Source organism: Microcaecilia unicolor, chromosome 9 (genome assembly GCF_901765095.1).
Source record: "Microcaecilia unicolor chromosome 9, aMicUni1.1, whole genome shotgun sequence".
In the NCBI taxonomy this organism is placed as follows: domain Eukaryota; kingdom Metazoa; phylum Chordata; class Amphibia; order Gymnophiona; family Siphonopidae; genus Microcaecilia; species Microcaecilia unicolor.
Genome location: NC_044039.1, coordinates 182,569,084 through 182,590,486, shown reverse-complemented (window position 1 = coordinate 182,590,486; position 21,403 = coordinate 182,569,084). Strand labels below are relative to the sequence as shown.

At 47.4% G+C, this 21,403-nt stretch overlaps 1 protein-coding gene across 1 annotated transcript in view; it reads right to left on the bottom strand.

Annotated features, from left to right (window-relative positions):
- NUDT14 (nudix hydrolase 14) overlaps positions 1-20,852 on the bottom strand; it is a 185,239-nt gene extending 164,387 nt beyond the window's left edge. The window contains exon 1 of the mRNA XM_030214972.1: positions 20,545-20,852. Coding sequence (XP_030070832.1) covers positions 20,545-20,625 — 81 coding nt within the window. The 5' untranslated portion in view covers positions 20,626-20,852. The remainder of the gene's footprint in view (positions 1-20,544) is intronic.
- Between the last annotated feature and the right edge of the window lie 551 nt (positions 20,853-21,403).

Sequence of the window (21,403 nt, the reverse complement as noted above, 5' to 3'; positions counted from 1 at the left end):
GACTTCACAGGCAAGTACCCAAGTGCTTAAAGGAACTTCCTCCCCCCCCCCCACTCCCCCCCAAAAAAACACATCAAAACGCAGCCTTCCACAGAACAAGGAATGCTGACAAATACACATGCAGTTCAAATTTGCAAACACGCTCACCAGAACACAGGCATATTAACGACTTGGCAGGCAGGTTCCCAGGTGCTTACAGGAGCTACACCCCCCCCCCCCCCCCACACACACACAAACAACACACAAAAAAGGAAAAACCAACCTTCCACACAAGCAACAAACAGAAAAAATCACACACTCACACATTCACTCTCTCTCTCTCACACACAGTCAATCTCACACATACTCACCCAAACATACACACTCCAAGGAAAACCTTGCTACCGCCCGTTTCATTTGTGTCAGAAATGGGCCTTTTTTACTAGGGGTAAAGGACAAAAGGTTTTTGTTTTTGGTTTCTTAATGCACACCATTTTCATTTATTTGAAACCTTCCCATCTGTACATATGAATATCATGAAATCTAAATTAAATATCACTAAAACAGCTTTAAAAATTATTCTACCTGGTAGAAACTGCAATTTTAAACTCTGTGTTTTCAGATCATTTGTCAACAATACAAAGTTTATCCAGGTAAGTGCCCATGGCTGCGTCAGCCCCGCCGTTGCCTATCAATATGTGTCACTGAAAGCGTATGAGCGCGCTCTAGCTGGCTGTGGGTCAGGACAGGACTTAGCTGGTGGACGCCAGAAGCAGTGTCTCCTTAGGTTGACAACAAATAGCAACCCACCCCCCCTAAGTACCTCGGAGGGAGGGAGGGAGGGAGAGGACAGGACCGTGGAACTGGTAGGGAGGGGGAGGGACCCTTGAACTGGTAGGGGGACCCTGGAACTGGGAGGGTGGGAGGAGGACTATGGAACTGGGAGGAAGGGAAGGTGGCCCTGGAACTGGGAGGGTGGGGACACTGAAACTGGAAGGGCACCTGGAACTCAGAGGGAGGGGGGATGACCCTGGAACTCGGAGGGAGGGAGGGGGGATGACCCTGGAACTCAGAGGGAGGGAAGAGGCAGGGGCCCCTGCCACACACTCTGATTCTCACGGACACACTCGCACCCAGTCTCACTCTCTCTCTGTCACACACACACACTCGCACATTCACTCTCTCTCTCTCACACAGTCACTCTCACACACACTCTCTCAAACATACACACTCCGAGGAAAATCTTGCTAGCGCCCATTTCATTTCTGTCAGAAATGGGCCTTTTTCACTAGTATGAAATAATATTTGACATACCAGCACACCAAATTGTCTGCTTTTGCTTTTACATATGTTTTCACATTGTGCCCTCCTGTTATCAGTTTGTTATGCACATGGTTTTTAATTTCTGTTTTTATTAATTTATGATTACTCTTTTTATTAAAGTGATGATTTGATTATGATTTGTAATAACTTTATGGTTTTAGGAGCCAAATGTATTAGTTTTAATGTTACCCATTATTTATTAATGTTTTTAAGTTTTAAGGAATATTGTATATTTTATATGAAGCTTACTATATATATGTTCTGATTTTTTTTATTTTGTAGTTCTTTTACCCCTGATGCAGCCTGAGGGCAAAACGTGGCCACGTTGGGTAACTGTTTAATAAACCACTTCTTTTTATTTACTTATTTGGTATTTTGTATGTGATCTGCTTTTACCTTGTTCATGCTCTTGCTTAACTATACAACAAACTTGTCTTGAGCTTAGCTAATCATCACATTAGCCCGAAAGACACTACATCACTCATCTTGTTCCCATCATATATCTGCTCTTGGTCCCTCAGTTATATGGTAAGCCGTATTGTAGAAAATCTTTAGCATCATATCTATGTTAGTTGAATGTTCAAATGCATGCTTATTAGGTGTATCATTAGTATTATGCTAACATTGTATTATACATCTGGAATTTGAATTCCAGTGCTGTTAAATGTGTATATTTTTAATACTGGTTCATGGTCGATCTATTATTAGGTTTCAATTTACTGTTTTCTAGTTTACCTCATTTTTTGTATTTATGTCTATTCCTGGTTATTTTACTATTGTTATGCTACTAACAAAATTGTAAGTTTTATGTTAAACTGTACCTGTTGTACGTTACCTTGGGTGAATCTCTTCATAAAGGTGGTTAATAAATCCCAATAAATGAATACATAAAACGTATCTATCTTACTAACCAGAAATCTCACAAACAAATCAGCATTAGGCCCTACAGCAGTCTCTTTAAATCTTATAACCCTTCAGCAAAAATCATAGTTTGCTATAATTCTTTAGGCCTATTTTAATGCTCCTGCTATCCTCTGTTGAAAATACCAATTCTTCACATCCTCATACAACCGCATTCTGAATCCACCACAATCATCAATATCTTTAGATTTCCGCCGTTTTCGCACTGCCTGCCTCAACTCATGCCTCACCTGCAAAACCTCTGAAGTTTTCTATGGACAATAATCATTTTTCACTTGCACCTCTCTTCTTGGGGCAACAATATCTAGTGCCTGCTCCAATGTTTTCACCCACAACTCTACCATTTCTTCTAATGAATCAGAATTTAAATAGAATAGAACAGACAGACATACCAGGAGAGGAGAGGGTAGTTTAAGGAGCTTGAAACCTCACCCACAGACTGCAGAAAACCAAAGTCAAGGTTCCACATCAAAAGTCAACCGGAAAAAAATAAGTCTTCAGTAGTATTTTAAATATGGAAACATCAGTGCTGCAGGTTTCATAATCCACATTGATTGAGATATTAGAAATTTATTACTGGCCCAAAATCTCCCTCCTGGATCTAGGTAACTTGGCATCTCTCTCTAACGTTAAATATAGTCTGTACTTGCTGGAACAATATTGCATGGTTGACTTAAGATGAAATAACATTCACTTTGTAGAACAGCATTGTGTTCAGTGTAATGCAAAGTTAGATACCATTATTTGTTTCCTGGTTGAAAGTTTTTTTGTGTGAAATAAATTGTTTCAACAAGCAAGGGTATTCCTCTGTTTCCCTTGTTAGAAATTAAAAGGGAAAGGAAAAGGTTTTGGATTTACCTCACGCCTTTGTCAGTTGTAGCTCAAGGCATTCAAGTACACTAGTTATTTTCCTATTCCTGGAGAGCTAACAATCTAAGGGCTCCTTTTACTAAGGTGAACTAACAGATTTAGTGCGCACTGATTAGCATGTGCTAAATGCTAAGAAGCCCATTTTATTCCTATGGGTGTCATAGCATTTAGCACATGCTAAATTCATTAGCACACCTTAGTAAAAGAGCCCTAAGTCTGTACCCGAGGCGATGGAGAGTTCAGTGATTTGCCCAAGATCACAAGCAGCATCAGTGGGATTTGAACTGAGCTTCCCTAGTTTTTTTGTGGAATTTGAGAGAATGTTAACATTATATTTATGAGAATATAAATGCCAAATTTGTTAGTGTGCTGTTATTAGAAAGTGCACTTTAAAATAGGTATAGAGAAGTTCACTGTTTTGTTTGCATATGTTTTGTATGTGAACCCATGCATGGAAGATGGTTTATAGAATGAGCAAAGAACTCTTCAGAGGCTCAATTAAATTGCCACATGAAAGGCTCAGGTGACAGAAACAATATGCCAAAAGGAAGCTACCCTTTTGACTCCACAGAATTGTTTCCACCTAATAATTTACACCTAAACCTATGCCAATGATGTACAGCTATTCAAACCCACTGAACCAGATCTACCCACAGCTTAAAGTACTACTACTACTAAAACTACTTAACCTCACTGCCCGTCTAACAGTAGCTCAGGAATAGGCAAAAAAACAACAAACTACTTGAATCTGAGTAAGACAGATTCTGTGGATTCCTAATACAAGTAGGTAGGTACCTGATATGAAAATACCATTTCGGAAGTATGAACTCCCCTTTCTTGTTTAGAAGGAATAGATCAAAGAAATCTTAGCGGAGTTTGGGTGGCAACACCGGTAATTGGGAATCAAAACCAATGATGGGCAGACTTCTATGGTCTATGCCCTGATCGTGACTGAATAGATATGGATGGAATTGATTTTAAATTTTAAAGGGCTTCAACATTAGCTTCAGAACTCTTAGTATAAGAAGAGTACTGGGCAGACATCTACAGTCTGTCCCCTGAGAATGGCAAGGACAAATCAAACTCGGGTATACATATAAAGTATCCTTCAAATTTACTGCTGAACTCTTCACGCAAGTGATCCATTCCACAATTCAATACAATGGTCTTTTTTAAGACCATTTATACACTATTCGCCAGTATTTCTTATTCTGGATCATCATTAGCTGTCTACCTTTGTATTTAGACTCCTGATTCAGGCCCTTTGGCCGAAACACAACGGTTGTGTCGAGTCAAATATACAAATTAATAAAATTTGGTTTTAGCTTTAGTGTGATCCAGTCTCTGGGACTACTGGTTTTGTGCCCACTTTTTTGTTTGTTTTACAAAGTATCCGTGGGTCTTCTTTGAGTTCTCCACGCTTTGTGGATTCTCTATATACATATAAAGTATTGCATACCATGTAAAATAAATTTAATCTTGTTGGGCAGACTGGATGGACTCTACAGGTCTTTATCTGCCATCACTTACTATGTTACTATGTAAAATCACAGGTTACGAATCATGGGATACTGCTAGATTTTTTCATACATCGGTCGCATTCTGCAATAGTCATTTTGCATATTATTTACATATATATGTTTGATTCTTTTCGATACCTTGATGTAAATTAATTTGGAGATCCCTGTTCATTGTTTGTGTCCTGTTTTTAGTTTAATACATATGAATGTATGGGTAGCATGTATTTATTCATTTTATTGATTTATATATTGATTTCAGATACCTTTTTTTAGCAGTTTTTAGTGTTGGTTTATCACCTGACCCACAAGGCATTTTGTCTTCAGATAATAATAGGTATGTTCCCTTTTTTGGCATTATATATTTCAATGTACCTTATTTCATGTTTTGTCCTCATTTATCTCTATGTGAAAAATTTTTGATATTTATTATTATTTATATTTATACCATTCATGTCCATAATAGTTTTATTTATCATCATTCAAGATGTATATATTTGCATTTTTATTCATTAACATTTTTATTTATTATCATTTGAGATACATATATTTGTATATTTTAATTAAGTTGTCTCAATGGTTTAAATATGCATAAAATGTCATTTGGAGTTTTATGGTTTGATTATGTTTTTAACTACATTTGTGTGTTTTTTATGTATATTATTTTATAGACCCCTGACGCAGGCCTCACGGCCGAAACACGTCACGTGTCGGGTCAATTGTGCTATTGTGAATAAAGACCTTGTTCAGGAAGACACTCATTGTGAGAGGACTTTTATTGGATCCACTGTTTGTTTTATACTGCTAGATTTATCATTTACTTTAATCCCACAAATTCAAACAACCTTTAAAAACTGCTTCCACCACCTACAGACCCTATGAAATCTCTCTCCATATATTGAAAAGACAAGTTTGACCACAGTGCATGGCTAGACTACTGTGACACCCTTACACTGGACAAACCACACCAGCTACAATTAATTCAGGGGCCAATGCAGAAAAGATACACAATAAAGCAGGGGGTCCTCAAATCCAATCCTCAACCCAGCTTGGTTTTCAGGATTTCCACAATGAATATGTATGAGATCTATTTCATGCAATGCGAATAGATCTCATACATATTCACTGTGAAAGTCCTGAAAACCAGGGTGGCCTGTGGACCTCGAGAACTGGATTTGAGGACCCCTACAGTAGAGCCGTGCGCCTATAGCTGAGCACATGGCTTCTTCCATAAAATTAATGAAAAAATGTACTGCGGCAATGTGGTAATCACTGAGCATGCAAATTACTGCCACATTAAAATTGTGGCAGTAATCCATAGCTCAATGCTAGAATGTCCCCACTTCCTGTCAGTGTGTGAGCAGTATTGTTCAAAAATTCACCAGGTCTGCATCCGCAGCAAAATCACATATCCCTAGTAGTCTAATGGATCCAGTCTAATGGACCAGACCTGACAACCCCCCCCCCCCCTTCCTCCAACATTAAAGAAAATTTCTCTGGTAGTCTAGCATTACCCCTCCTTCCCCCAGCCCCACCTGCCCTGACATTAAAGAAGGTAAAATTTTGTTTTACCTGATAATTTTCTTTCCTTTAATGCAGCAGATGAATCCAGGAACTAGTGGGTTAAGTCCGCCTACCAGCAGGTGGAGATAGAGATAAACAAACTAAAGGCAGTGATGCCAGACGGCCAGCTCCTTCCTCAGTTAGTATGTCATTCGTAAGCATTTGCCAAGGCCAAAAATATGAAACCAATAACAACCAGAAACCATCCTCACTATGAAAAACAGAGAACCAAATAAGAACTTCGAAATAACTGCAACTTGATCCAGAAATCGGAATCCTTTCCGTGTTTCCATATCTGTCTGAACTCTGCAAAAGAGATCCTGGAAGGAAGAAATAGCCACACTGCGCGGAAAATGAAAAAAAAACGTCGGCTGAACTAGGGAGGGATCCTGGATTCATCTGCTGCGTTAAAGGAAAGAAAATTATCAGGTATGACATAATTTTACCTTCCTTGTCACTTGCAGCAGATGAATTCAGGAACTAGTGGGATGTACCAAAGCATTCCTTAAGTAGGGTGGGAAGCAGACGCTACCCGCGCCAACACTCCCACCCCAAAACTCGCATCCTCCTGAGCAGACACGTCTAGCCTGTAATGCTTCGCAAAAGTATGACAGGACGCCCAAGTAGCCGCCCGACAAATCTCTTCCAGAGATAAGGCCGATGCCTCCGTCCAAGAAGCCGCCTGTGCCAGAGTAGAATGCGCCTTCAGGGCCACTGGAGACGCCCACCCTTGTAGCAGATACACCGCTCCAATGGCTTCCCTAATCCAGCGAGCAATGGAAGCCTTAGAAGCCGCCTCACCTCTTTTCGATCCCGACAAGAGCACAAAGAGATGATCCAAGCGTCGAAACTCATTAGAGATCTGCAAGTACCAAAACAAGGCTCTCCGCAAGTCCAGGAAACGTAGCGAGGCAAACTGCCCCGGATAATCCTCTCTTCAAAAAGACGGAAGATAAACCACCTGATTGACATGGAAAGCCGAAACCACTTTAGGTAGAAACGACGGCACTGTCCGGATCGTCACTTCTGCTTCAGAAAACTGCAAAAAAAGATCTCTGGAAGACAAAGCCTGAATTTCAGAAATCCTCCTAGCCGAAGCAATGACCACCAAAAACACTGCCTTAGGTGTTAGATCCTTCTCAGAAAACTTATTCAACGGTTCAAACGGTGGGGCTTGGAGGGCTCGCAGTATCACATTCAAATGCCACGCCGGGCACGGCTGCCGCAGAGGAGGCTGAAGAGCCCCGCGTAGGAAAAGGACCACATCAGAGTGAGCTGCTAAAGAGGAACCGTTCAGTTTGCCCCTAAAACAAGCTAGCGCGGCCACCTGCACTCGAAGGGAATTATATGCCAATCCCTTTTGAAGACCATCCTGAAGGAACTGCAGAATAACCGGGATGTCCGCCCGAAAAGGCGATTCAGCACACAAAGCACACCATGCCGAGAAAGCTTTCCATACTCGCACATACGCTGCTGAAGTAGACTGCTTCCGTGCCCCCAAAAGAGTGACAATGACTGATCCTGAAAATCCCTTCTTCCTCAGCTGCCGCCTCTCAATAGCCAGGTCGTAAGACCAAAGCAGGAGGGATTTTCCATCTGAACTGGCCTTTGATGCAGCAGATCGGGAGTCACCGGAAGTCGTAATGGTGGCTCTGAGAGTGCTCGAACGAGATCCGCATGCCACGGCCATCGGGGCCAGTCTGGGGCCACTAGAACGACCGGCCCCAGATGCCGCCCTATGCGGCAAAGAACTCTCCCTATGAGGCCACTGAGGAAAAACATACAGTAGCTGTTGTTCCGGCCATGGCTGGAGAAGAGCGTCCAATCCTGCGGATCCTGGCTGCCGTTTGCGGCTGAAGAACTAAGGAACTTTGGCATTGCAAGCCATGGCCATGAGATCCATTACTGGTCTTCCCCAACATTGACAGATCAGCCGAAAAGCCGAGTCCGACAGCATCCATTCCGCTGCGTCCAAAAGAGTCCGGCTGAGAAAATCCGCTTGAACATGGTCTTCATCCACAATGTGCGCTGCCGACAGACTCTGAACATGCGCTTCCACCCATACTAGAAGACGAGACGTTTCCACTGCCAAGGGAAGACTGCGAGTGCCTCCCTGCCGATTGATGTAGGCCACCGTCGTGGTGTTGTCCGAGAATACACGAACCGCCTGCCCCTGCAGAAGGTCCTGAAAACTCCGCAGCGCATTCACGACTGCTCGCAACTCCAGACGATTTATCGGCCCAGTTGCTTCGAGGGGGGTCCACGATCCCTGGGCTACTCGATGAAGACAATGGGCTCCCCAGTCTGCAAGGCTGGCATCCATCAGGAGTACCACCCAGGCTCTGGGCGGGAAAGCATGCTCTCAGGGGGGGGGGGCCACCGCTCCGTCGAGTCCCGCCAAATCAGCGCACCCCGCGCTGCAAACCCCGCCACCAAACGCCGTTTCCCGCATCGGGAGCAGCGTTTTACCACCTCTGCTGCCATCGCCCGTCCCCGTACCCGCAAACCCCATTCCCATGCAGCTCTCTAGCACAGACCGTAGAAGTCTGCCCAGCACTAGCCCTTCCTCCCAACCACTAGCCCCGCCTCCCACCACCTGCTCTGCCACCCAATCTCCGCTAAGCTTCTGAGGATCCATTCCTTCTGAACAGGATTCCTTTGTTTATCCCACGCATTTTTGAATTCCGTTACCGTTTTCCTCTCCACCACCTCCCACGGTATTCCAAGTATCCACCACTCTCTCCGTGAAAAAATACTTCCTGACATTTTTCTTGAGTCTGCCCCCCTTCAATCTCATTTCATGTCCTCTAGTTCTACTGCCTTCCCATCTACAGAAAAGGTTCGTTTGCAGATTAATACCTTTCAAATATTTGAACATCTGTATCATATCACCCCTGTTTTTCCTTTCCTCCACGGTATACATGTTCAGGTCAGCAAGTCTCTCCTTATACATCTTGTAACGCAAATCCCATACCATTTTTGTAGCTTATCTTTGCACCGCTCCAATTCTTTTTACACCCTTAGCAAGATACAGCCTCCAAAACTGAACACAATACTGCAGGTGGGGCCTCACCAACGACTTATACAGGGGCATCAACACCTCCTTTCTTCTGCTGGTCACACCTCTCTCTATACAGCCTAACAACCTTCTAGCTACGGCCACCGCCTTGTCACACTGTTTCGTCGCCTTCAAATCCTCAGATACTATCACCCCAAGATCCCTTTCTCCGCCCGTACCTATCAGACTCTCCCCGCCTAACACATACATCTCCCGTGGATTTCTATTCCCTAAGTGCATCACTTTGCATTTCTTCGCATTGAATTTTAATTGCCAAACCTTAGACCATTCTTCTAGCTTCTGCAGATCCTTTTTCATATTTTAAACTCCCTCCTGGGTGTCCACTCTGTTACAAATCTTAGTATCATCCGCAAAAACACAAACTTTACCTTCTAACCCTTCGGCAATGCCATTCACAAATATATTGAACAGAATCAGCCCCAGCACCGATCCCTGAGGCACTCCACTGCTCACCTTTCCCTCATCCGAGCGAATTCCATTAACCACCACCCTCTGGCATCTGTCCGTCAACCAGTTCCTAATCCAGTTCACCACGTCGGGTCTTATCTTCAGCCTGTCAAGTTTATTCAAGAGCCTCCTGTGGGGAACCGTGTCAAAAGCTTTGCTGAAATCTAAGTAGATTACGTCTATAGCACATCCATGATTCAATTCTCTGGTCACCCAGTCAAAGAATTCAATGAGATTTGTTTGGCACGATTTACCTTTGGTAAAACCATGTTGTCTCGGATCTTGCAACTTATTGGCTTCCAGAAAATTCACTATCCTTTCCTTCAGCATCGTTTCCATTACTTTTCCAATAACTGAAGTGAGGCTTACCGGCCTGTAGTTTCCAGCTTCTTCTCTATCTTTAAGAGGACCCGCCAGAATCTCTCTGAGCTCCCTCAATATCCTGGGGTGGATCTCATCCAGTCCCATGGCTTTGTCCACCTTTAGATTTTCAAGTTGATCATACATACTCTCTTCCATGAACGGTGCTATATCCACTCCATTCTCATATGTACTTTTGCTAGTCAATCGTGGTCCTTCTCCAGGATTTTCTTCTGTGAAAACAGAACAAAAGTATCTATTTAGCAAATTTGCTTTTTCTTCATCATTATCTACATAGCGGTTCGCAGCATCTTTCAGTCTCACAATTCTCTTTTTAGTCTTCCTCCTTTCACTAATATACCTGAAAAATTTTTGTCACCCCTCCTTACCTTTCTAGCCATTTGTTCTTCCGCTTGCGCTTTCACAAGACGTATCTCTCTTTTGGCTTCTTTCAGTTTCATCTGGTATTCCTCTCCGTGTTCCTCTTCTTCAGGTTTTCTGTATTTCAGGAACGCCAACTGCCTTTATTTTCTCAGCCACTTGCTTGGAGAACCATATCGGTTTCCTTTTTCTCTTACTTTTATTTACTTTCCTTACATAAAGGTTTGTGGCCATATTTATAGCTTCTTTCAGCCTGGACCACTGTCCCTTCCACTTCTCTTTCGTACTCCCAGCCCATGAGCTTCTTCCTCAGGTATTCTCCCATTTTACTACAGTCAGCATGCTTGAAATCCAGGACTTTGAGTTTTGAGTGGCCGCCCTCCACTTCAGCTGCCAAATCAAACCAAACTGTTTGATGGTCACTGCTGCCCAGGTGGGCATCCACTCGGACATTTGGCACACTATCCCCATTTGTGAGCACCAGATCCAGCGTCGCTCCCTATGAGGTACCTGCAGCATTTAAGAATGAACTGTTATGTTGTTTTGACCTATTGATATTAGACATTTATGTTTCTAAAATGGATGTTCATGCTGCATGTAACCAGCACATATGCATCCATTTCTCCTGTTTCTCGTGTTCTAAAATATTAGAACTGTCTCAATTCAGATTTGAACATCCTTTCTAAAATGCTGCTCTCTATATATGTAAACGTACAGACCTAATATCATAGTTTGACCTGCTGTAGGTAGAGGCCTCCTAGAACCAGGGTTTGTAAATATACACATATTTTAGCATTTTCAAAAGTGCATGTTTTAACTAAAAAATAAAAACTTTATGCAAGTTAGTAGGTACAAATGTGCGCACAGTGGAATAGCCACCATTAAGCAGACCAGGCAAAGAGCAAGGGGTGGCCCGCTAGTGAGGTTGCCTACTACTGGGAGATGATGGTATCTTGGGAGGTCAGTATAGTGTTATTACAGCATTGCTGCACTACCTCCAATGTTGTCTTTGGAAAGGAGGAGTGGCCTAATGGCTAATGCAGCGGGTTGTGGACCTGGGGAACTGGGTTTGATTCCTGCTGCTGCCTGATGGTCAGAAGTGGGTTGAGATCCTGGGGAACCAGGTTCAATTCCCTCTGCAACTCTGTGTAACCCTGGGCAAGTCACTTAACCCTCTGTTGTCCCAGGTACAACAGTAGTACAATGTACTACTTAAGATTGTGAGCCCACTAGGGACAGACCCAGTACCTGTAAAATGAAACTGTAAACAGCTTAGGTCTAAGTGGTATATAAATACTTGAATGAATGAATATCTCAGTGGAGCAGGGAAAGTACAGTAAGATCTTCATTCCCTTTTCTCAAAAATCATCTTCCACAGCAAGAAAGGAAGGGAGCTGTGGTTATTGTCAAAGTTTTTAAAAGCCTAATTTGCTGTATTCTTACACTGATCAGGCCATGTTGTATCACAATTTTACAAATTTTTTTATACAAAAATGTTTAAGCAACAAACTAAGCCTATGTTCAGTTTGGGAAAACAATCTTCAAATTCAGATATCACCCAATCAGTGGTTTTATCTCGGGTCTAAAGTGAGCGGGCCTATAGCTTCGGCCAGCTACGTAGTCATTATATTTCTTTCGTCATAGGGCAATTTGGACTCCTCATAAATTGGCGGTAGCTGGTCTCTTGAATAACAACAAATGTTGGTCCTGTGGCTCGCACACAAGTACTTTGCTTCATATGATTTTTGATTGTAGAATAACTTATGAATTTTGGTGTCAGGCGTGGTCTTTTATTTCAAACATTCTTTCTGTTCAGGGTCCAGTTACTCCTTCAATTATTATGTTAGGTTCTATGCTATTCCAAGATCAATTGTATGTTTCCCAACAAAAATTACTGAACATTTTAGTGGTTGCTGTGCTAAAAATGGTTCTTATGCATTGGAAATATAATTCTAATCTCAATCCTACTTTTTGGTGGCATTCAATTTTACAGATTCATAAATTTGAAACCTCTGTTGCAGACAAAACGGGTGAGAGATATTCTACTGCTAAAACTTGGTCTCATGTGGATAATTATCTGAAATCTTATAATTGTAGGTAACTTTAAAAAAAAAAAATTCCCTTCTCTGTTGTTTGAATTTTGTTACAGTTGATGTTATTACTTGATGTTATTGATTGATAAATTGTTTGTCTTTTTCTAAAACCAATAAAATTATTGGACTTTAAAAAAAAAAAAAACATTGCAAGATGGGTGACAGAGTGCAAGTACTTGTATTGTACCATATCTGCTCTTTTTTGGGACAGTGTAGACAAATGGTTGAAAAGTTAGGCCAGGTGGCTCACCTCCTTCTGACATCTATAAAAGGATCTGATCAGAGATAAAACAGTTCACCTGCTTCTAACTCCCAGCTCCACAGATTCAAAACTTATCTGCCATTGGGAGACTGGGAAGCAGTTGTTCTCTAAATCCTCCACTGCATTACTGATGCTGCCCCTGAACACATACCTTAGACATCCCCCACACCCCCTCCCTAGACCACACAAACCAACTCACCCCCACTAATATGCACTTAATAGGCCTCTCCATGATTTCTCACACAAACAGAAGCACACATACATACACCCACCCTGCCATGATCCTTACCTACTACTATCTCAACGTATTGCACATCACACCTCTAATGTGCTGCAGCTTACACATGCCACCAAGCCCCACCTCAGAATCTCACACACAGCAGACACTGGAGTGGGACTTTTTCCTTACCTCCATCCTCCAGTAGCATTCCATCCTGCCTCATCATACACCCTTTCAATTATCATATACTAGCCGTTAAGCCTATTAAAATGGGCGAGATTTCCAGCTACCCTCCTCACCGCCGTTCCCGCCCCCCTCCGTATTGGGCCCCCTGCACTGACCTGACAGCGCCTCTCACCTCCATGTGAAAGCTCTGCTGCTGCCTGCAGCGCTTCCACACGGAGGTGAGAGGCGCTGTCAGGTCAGTGCAGGGGGCCCAATACGGAGGGGGGCGGGAGCGGCGGCAGGGATGGGGGGGAGGGTGGAGGTTGGTGTGCGCGATGTTTGTTTCCAAGCGGCAGCGGCCGACAATCCAACTCCGTTTCCCTCTGTTCTGCCCTCTGACGTCATCACGTCTTGACGCGAGGGCGGGACAGAGGGAAGTCTCTACTGCGCATTTGCAGGTGAGTCGGTCACTTGCCATTTATATGTTTGATAACCCCCCACAGCAACTGGAGCCCCCTTCTTCTGGCTCTCCCTCATATCTTGGGCAACATGACTTTCCAGGAAGCCATGTTAAATTTTCACCAAGGTGAGTACAGCGAATGCTACATACCTGTAGAAGGTATTCTCCGAGGACAGCAGGCTGATTGTTCTCACTGATGGGTGACGTCCACGGCAGCCCCTCCAGTCCGGAATCTTCACTAGCAAAGCCTTTGCTAGCCCTCGCGCGCCGATGCGCATGCGCGGCCGTCTTCCCACCCGAAACCGGCTCGTGCCGGCCAGTCTCATATGTAGCAAGACAAAGAGAAGGGAAGACACAACTCCAAAGGGGAGGCGGGTGGGTTTGTGAGAACAATCAGCCTGCTGTCCTCGGAGAATACCTTCTACAGGTATGTAGCATTCGCTTTCTCCGAGGACAAGCAGGCTGCTTGTTCTCACTGATGGGGTATCCCTAGCCCCCAGGCTCACTCAAAACAACAAACATGGTCAATTGGACCTCGCAACGGCGAGGACATAACTGAGATTGACCTAACAATTTATCCAACTAACTGAGAGTGTAGCCTGGAACAGAATAAAAATGGGCCTAGGGGGGTGGAGTTGGATTCTAAACCCCGAACAGATTCTGAAGCACTGACTGCCCGAACCGACTGTCGCGTCAGGTATCCTGCTGCAGGCAGTAATGAGATGTGAATGTGTGGACAGATGACCACGTTGCAGCTTTGCAAATCTCTTCAATAGTGGCTGACTTCAAGTGGGCTACCGACGCTGCCATGGTTGTAACATTATGAGCCGTGACATGACCCTCCAGAGCCAGCCCAGCCTGGGCGTAAGTGAAGGAAATGCAATCTGCTAGCCAATTGGATATGGTGCGTTTCCCCACAGCCACTCCCCTCCTGTTGGGATCAAAAGAAACAAACAATTGGGCGGACTGTCTGTTGGGCTGTGTCCGCTCCAGATAGAAGGCCAATGCTCTCTTGCAGTCCAATGTGTGCAGCTGACGTTCAGCAGGGCAGGAATGAGGACGGGGAAAGAATGTTGGCAAGACAATTGACTGGTTCAGATGGAACTCCGACACAACCTTTGGCAAGAACTTAGGGTGAGTGCGGAGGACTACTCTGTTGTGATGAAATTTGGTGTAAGGGGCCTGGGCTACCAGGGCCTGAAGCTCACTGACTCTACGAGCTGAAGTAACTGCCACCAAGAAAATGACCTTCCAGGTCAAGTACTTCAGATGGCAGGAATCCAGTGGCTCAAAAGGAGGTTTCATCAGCTGGGTGAGAATGACATTGAGATCCCATGACACTGTAGGAGGCTTGACGGGGGGCTTTGACAAAAGCAAACCTCTCATGAACCGAACAACTAAAGGCTGTCCTGAGATCGGCTTACCTTCCACACGGTAATGGTATGCACTGATCGCACTAAGGTGAACCCTTACCGAGTTGGTCTTGAGACCAGACTCAGACAAGTGCAGAAGGTATTCAAGCAGGGTCTGTGTAGGACAAGAGCGAGGATCTAGGGCCTTGCTGTCACACCAGACGGCAAACCTCCTCCATAGAAAGAAGTAACTCCTTTTAGTGGAATCTTTCCTGGAAGCAAGCAAGATGCGGGAGACACCCTCTGACAGACCCAAAGAGGCAAAGTCTACGCTCTCAACATCCAGGCCGTGACAGCCAGGGACTGGAGGCTGGGATGCAGAAGCGCCCCTTCGTCCTGTGTGATGAGGGTCGGAAAACACTCCAATTTCCACGGTTCTTCGGAGGACAACTCCAGAAGAAGAGGGAACCAGATCTGACGCGGCCAAAAGGGAGCAATCAGAATCATGGTGCCTCGGTCTTGCTTGAGTTTCAACAAAGTCTTCCCCACCAGAGGTGTGGGAGGATAAGCATATAGCAGACCCTCCCCCCAGTCCAGGAGGAAGGCATCCAATGCCAGTCTGCCGTGGGCCTGAAGCCTGGAACAGAACTGAGGGACTTTGTGGTTGGCTCGAGATGCGAATAGATCTACCAAGGGGTGCCCCACACCTGGAAGATCTGACGCACTACCCTGGAACTGAGCGACCATTCGTGAGGTTGCATAATCCTGCTCAACCTGTCGGCCAGACTGTTGTTTACGCCTGCCAGATATGTGGCTTGGAGCACCATGCCGTGACGGCGAGCCCAGAGCCACATGCTGACGGCTTCCTGACACAGGGGGCAAGATCCGGTGCCCCCCTGCTTGTTGATGTAATACATGGCAACCTGGTTGTCTGTCTGAATTTGGATAATTTGGTGGGACAGCCAATCTCTGAAAGCCTTCAGAGCGTTCCAGACCGCTCGTAACTCCAGAAGATTGATCTGCAGATCGCGTTCCTGGAGGGACCAGCTTCCTTGGGTGTGAAGCCCATCGACAGCACTTTTTGTGGCTGAGGAATTTGGAAAGGACGTCCCAGAGTCAAATTGGACCAAATCGTCCACCAATACAGGGATTTGAGAAAACTTGTGGACAGGTGGATCACGTCTTCTAGATCCCCAGTAGCCTGAAACCACTGGGAAGCTAGGGTCCATTGGGCAGATCTCATGTGAAGGCGGGCCATGGGAGTCACATGAACTGTGGAGGCCATGTGGCCCAGCAATCTCAACATCTGCCGAGCTGTGATCTGCTGGGACGCTCGCACCCGCAAGATGAGGGACAACAAGTTGTTGGCTCTCGTCTCTGGGAGATAGGCGTGAGCCGTCCGAGAATCCAGCAGAGCTCCTATGAATTCGAGTTTCTGCACTGGGAGAAGATGGGACTTTGGATAATTTATCACAAACCCCAGTAGCTCCAGGAGGCGAATAGTCATCTGCATGGACTGTAGCGCTCCTGCCTCGGATGTGTTCTTCACCAGCCAATCGTCGAGATATGGGAACACGTGTACCCCCAGTCTGCGAAGTGCCGCTGCTACTACAGCCAAGCACTTCGTGAACACTCTGGGCGCAGAGGCGAGCCCAAAGGGTAGCACACAGTACTGGAAGTGACGTGTGCCCAGCTGAAATCGCAGATACTGTCTGTGAGCTGGCAGTATCGGGATGTGTGTGTAGGCGTCCTTCAAGTCCAGAGAGCATAGCCAATCGTTTTCCTGAATCATGGGGAGAAGGGTGCCCAGGGAAAGCATCCTGAACTTTTCTTTGACCAGATATTTGTTCAGGGCCCTTAGGTCTAGGATGGGACGCATCCCCCCTCTTTTCTTTTCCACAAGGAAGTACCTGGAATAGAATCCCAGCCCTTCTTGCCCGGATGGCACGGGCTCGACCGCATTGGCGCTGAGAAGGGCGGAGAGTTCCTCTGCAAGTACCTGCTTGTGCTGGAAGCTGTACGACTGAGCTCCCGGTGGACAATTTGGAGGTTTTGAGGCCAAATTGAGGGTGTATCCTTGCCAGACTATTTGGAGAACCCACTGATCGGAGGTTATGAGAGGCCACCTTTGGTGAAAAGCTTTCAACCTCCCTCCGACCGGCAGGTCGCCCGGCACTGACACTTGGATGGCGGCTATGCTCTGCTGGAGCCAGTCAAAAGCTCGTCCCTTGCTTTTGCTGGGGAGCCGAGGGGCCTTGCTGAGGCGCACGCTGCTGACGAGAGCGAGCGCGCTGGGGCTTAGCCTGGGCCGCAGGCTGTCGAGAAGGAGGATTGTACCTACGCTTACCAGAAGAGTAGGGAACAGTCCTCCTTCCCCAAAAAAATCGTCTACCTGTAGAGGTAGAAGCTGAAGGCTGCCGGCGGGAGAACTTGTCGAAAGCGGTATCCCGCTGGTGGAGCTGCTCTACCACCTGCTCGACTTTTTCTCCAAAAATGTTATCCGCACAGCAAGGCGAGTCCGCAATCCGCTGCTGGAGTCTATTCTCTAGGTCGGAGGCACGCAGCCATGAGAGTCTGCGCATCACCACACCTTGAGCAGCGGCCCTGGACGCAACATCAAAGGTGTCATACACCCCTCTGGCCAGGAATTTTCTGCACGCCTTCAGCTGCCTGACCACCTCCTGAAAAGGCTTGGCTTGCTCAGGGGGGAGCTTATCCACCAAGCCCGCCAACTGCCGCACATTATTCTGCATGTGTATGCTCGTGTAGAGCTGGTAAGACTGAATTTTGGCCACGAGCATAGAGGAATGGTAGGCCTTCCTCCCAAAGGAGTCTAAGGTTCTAGAGTCCTTGCCCGGGGGCGCCAAAGCATGCTCCCTAGAACTCTTAGCCTTCTTTAGGGCCAAATCCACAACTCCAGAGTCGTGAGGCAACTGAGTGCGCATCAGCTCTGGGTCCCCATGGATCCGGTACTGGGACTCGATCTTCTTGGGAATGTGGGGGTTAGATAATGGCTTGGTCCAGTTCGCCAGCAATGTCTTCTTGAGGACATGATGCATGGGTACTGTGGACGCTTCCTTAGGTAGAGAAGGATAGTCCAGGAGCTCAAACATTTCAGCCCTGGGCTCGTCCTCCACAACTACCGGGAAGGGGATGGCCGTAGACATCTCCCGGACAAAGGAAGCGAAAGACAGACTCTCGGGAGGAGAAAGCTGCCTTTCAGGAGAGGGAGTGGGATCAGAGGGATCAGAGGGAAGACCATCAGACTCCTCGTCAGATGTCCTCCTCTTCCTCCCACGAGGTCTCACCATCAGTATCAGACACAAGTTCACAAACCTGTGTCTGAAGCCGTGCCCGGCTCGACTCCGTGGAACCACGGCCACGGTGGGAGCGTCGAGAGGTAGACTCCCTCGCCCGCACCGGCGAAGCTCCCTCCGCCGACGACGGCGGGGAGCCTTCCTGGGAGGCGACCGCAGTCGGTACCGCAAGCGGCACCGATGTCGGAGACCTCACCCCGGGCAAGGGGCCAGCCGGCGCCTCACTCGACGGTACCGGTGGCGCAAGCACCCCCGGTACCGGAGGGGAAGGGCGCAACAGCTCTCCCAGAATCTCTGGGAGAACGGCCCGGAGACTCTCGTGCAGAGCAGCTGTGGAGAAAGACGTGGAAGCCGATGCAGGTGTCGATGTCAGAGTTGTTCCGGGCGTGGAGGCTGTTCCGGGCTGTCCAGAGTGGAGCGCATCGACACCTCCTGAACAGAGGGTGAGCGGTCCTCTCGGTGCCGATGCCTGCTGGGTGCCGACTCCCTCGGCAACCCAGAGCTCTCGGTGCCGACACGGGAAGGGGACCGGTGTCGATGCTTCTTCGACTTCTTGGGACGAAGCATGTCACCGGAGCTTCCCGGCACCGACGAGGAGGACATAGAATCCAGCCGTCGCTTCCTCGGGGCCGAGGCCGAAGAAGGTCGGTCTCGGGGGGGCTGTACCGCAGGAGCCCTCAGGGTAGGGGGAGACCCACCCGAAGGCTCACCGCCACCAGCAGGGGAATGGACAGCCCTCACCTGCACTCCAGACGAAGCACCACCGTCCGACGACATCAGCAGACGAGGTCCCGGTGACACCGACGCAGCCCTCCGATGTCTCAGCCCCGATGCAGAGGGTCGATGCCTCGATGCACTCGATGCAATCGCGGCCGAGGATGAAGGTCTGGAAGCTGGCGACGTCGATGCACTCGATACCCCCGGTGCCGATGCCGACAAAGAGTCCGAGAACAAAACGTTCCACTGGGCCAATCTCGCTACCTGAGTCCGCTTTTGTAAAAGGGAGCACAGACTACAGGCCTGCGGGCGGTGCCCAGCCCCCAGACACTGAAGACACGACGCGTGCCTGTCAGTGAGCGAGATTACCCGGGCGCACTGGGTGCACTTCTTGAAGCCGCTGGGAGACTTCGATGACATGGGCGGAAAAATCTCGCCGGCGAAATCGAAACTCGTAATTGCGGTAGGCACCAAAAAACGAGGGGAAGAAAAATCGACCCGAGGCCTGAAACGGCCTACCCCGAAAACGAAAGAAAACTTACCGGGGCAAAAACTGGAAGTAGCGGAAAAAAGGAAAAAGACCGAAAAGGTCCTCTTCCAAATCCTTTTTTTTTTTTTTAGTAGCGAAACCAAAAAGGAGACGCGCGAGGTCAACTTAAGGGGCGCGAATGGCGAAACACGACCGTACCGAGCGCGGACAAAAGAAGACTGGCCGGCACGAGCCGGTTTCGGGCGGGAAGACGGCCGCGCATGCGCGGTGCGCATCGGCGCGCGAGGGCTAGCAAAGGCTTTGCTAGTTAAGATTCCGGATTGGAGGGGCTGCCATGGACGTCACCCATCAGTGAGAACAAGCAGCCTGCTTGTCCTCGGAGAAACCTACTTTCACTCTAAAATCTGACAAAGTCCACGGATTTAAAAGTAGATATATTCTTTTCACCCCTGAGGAAACTTATAAAATCCCACCCTTACTTTCTAGTGACACCAGGACAATCTTTTAGGGTTTGTAAGCCCACCTGCTTCTCACAGTGCATCAAAATCACGTTAAACCACTCATCTATATTGCATGTAATTACTACTTATAATTATGGAAAAGAAAGCCACAAACTGACTCCCAGTTCCAGATTACCACTCTTCTCACAAAGCAACCGTCTCCCATATAAATAACAGCTAGGCCTGGCTAACATGCCCTGCTGTCTCCTAACCTAATTGGCCAGGTGCCCGTATCCACCCCCACTATTTGTTCAGCGCTTCCAGCAGCAGCCGTCTGACTCGGTGCCAGCCAGGCGATACCGGACATGAAAGGGGCCAAACGCCAGGAACTCACCCCTCCCCCCCCCCCTAAATGCGGAGGCGGGAACAGGTCTTCGGGTGCGCCTGCGCCCGGTCCCCCCGCCCCCCCCCCCCCAGTGGCGCCTCTCCAGCACCTGCCTGGCACCCGTCCTCGCGGTGCTTCGTGTGTGGTAAAACGAAACGTAAATTCCCCTGTCGCCCCTCGTCTTCCCTCCGGGCCGGCCTTACCTGGCGGTAGTGCAGCCGGAAGGGTCTCAGGTACTGCGAGGAGCTGCATGGCGCGATCTCCAGCTCTTCGATCAGCTCCATGGCGGCAGGTCGGGGGGGGGGAGAGCGTAGAATAGAGAGGGCGGGTAGCCGAGCTCGAGGAAGCGAAAGGCTGGTAACGGCCGGGTCGTGGGAGGTGGGGGCAGTAGCGCCTGGCACGATGGCTCATTGGCGGCTTTTCACGGAAACAGGCAGGGTCAGACGCTGTGCTGAGGCGTACCAAGGCTTTTCCCCGGCACGACACTGATAGTTGGTTATGAAAGCGATTTGATTTCACGTTGCCTCAGTTCCCTTTTACAACTGAAAGCCATTACGGGAACAGGATGGATGGAATAAAACTTTTTAAAAAAAAAATATTTCCGCTTACAGTTAAACGTAAATGACTCAAAAAAATGAAAAAAAAAAAGAGCGAGAGAGAAGCACCTTTCTGGGCAAACAGGATGGAGCATTTTAGTTTTATATGTACCTTTATTTACTAAGTTAAAGCCCAAGTTCACCGTCGCCCCCCACCCGGATCCCCCTCCAATACCCAGTCCTTTAGCCCTGCACCTAGGGTTCTTTCTCCAACTAAGCAACTAACCCTACCAATACCTGATCTTCAATTCCTCATTATCCCTCTGTGCCAGAAGTGGAGTGGAGGTGTAGCCTAATGGTTAGAGCCAGGGCCATGCCTAGGGTCTCTGGCGCCCCCCCCCCCCCCCAGAGTATCAGTTGCGCGCACCCGTCTGGACCTGCCTGGCTCCAAGGAGCGTGGAAGAGCTGGGCGGTGCCAAAGAGCCGAGCGCTGCTCCCCCAAGCTGCCGTCTGGGGCACGATGGAG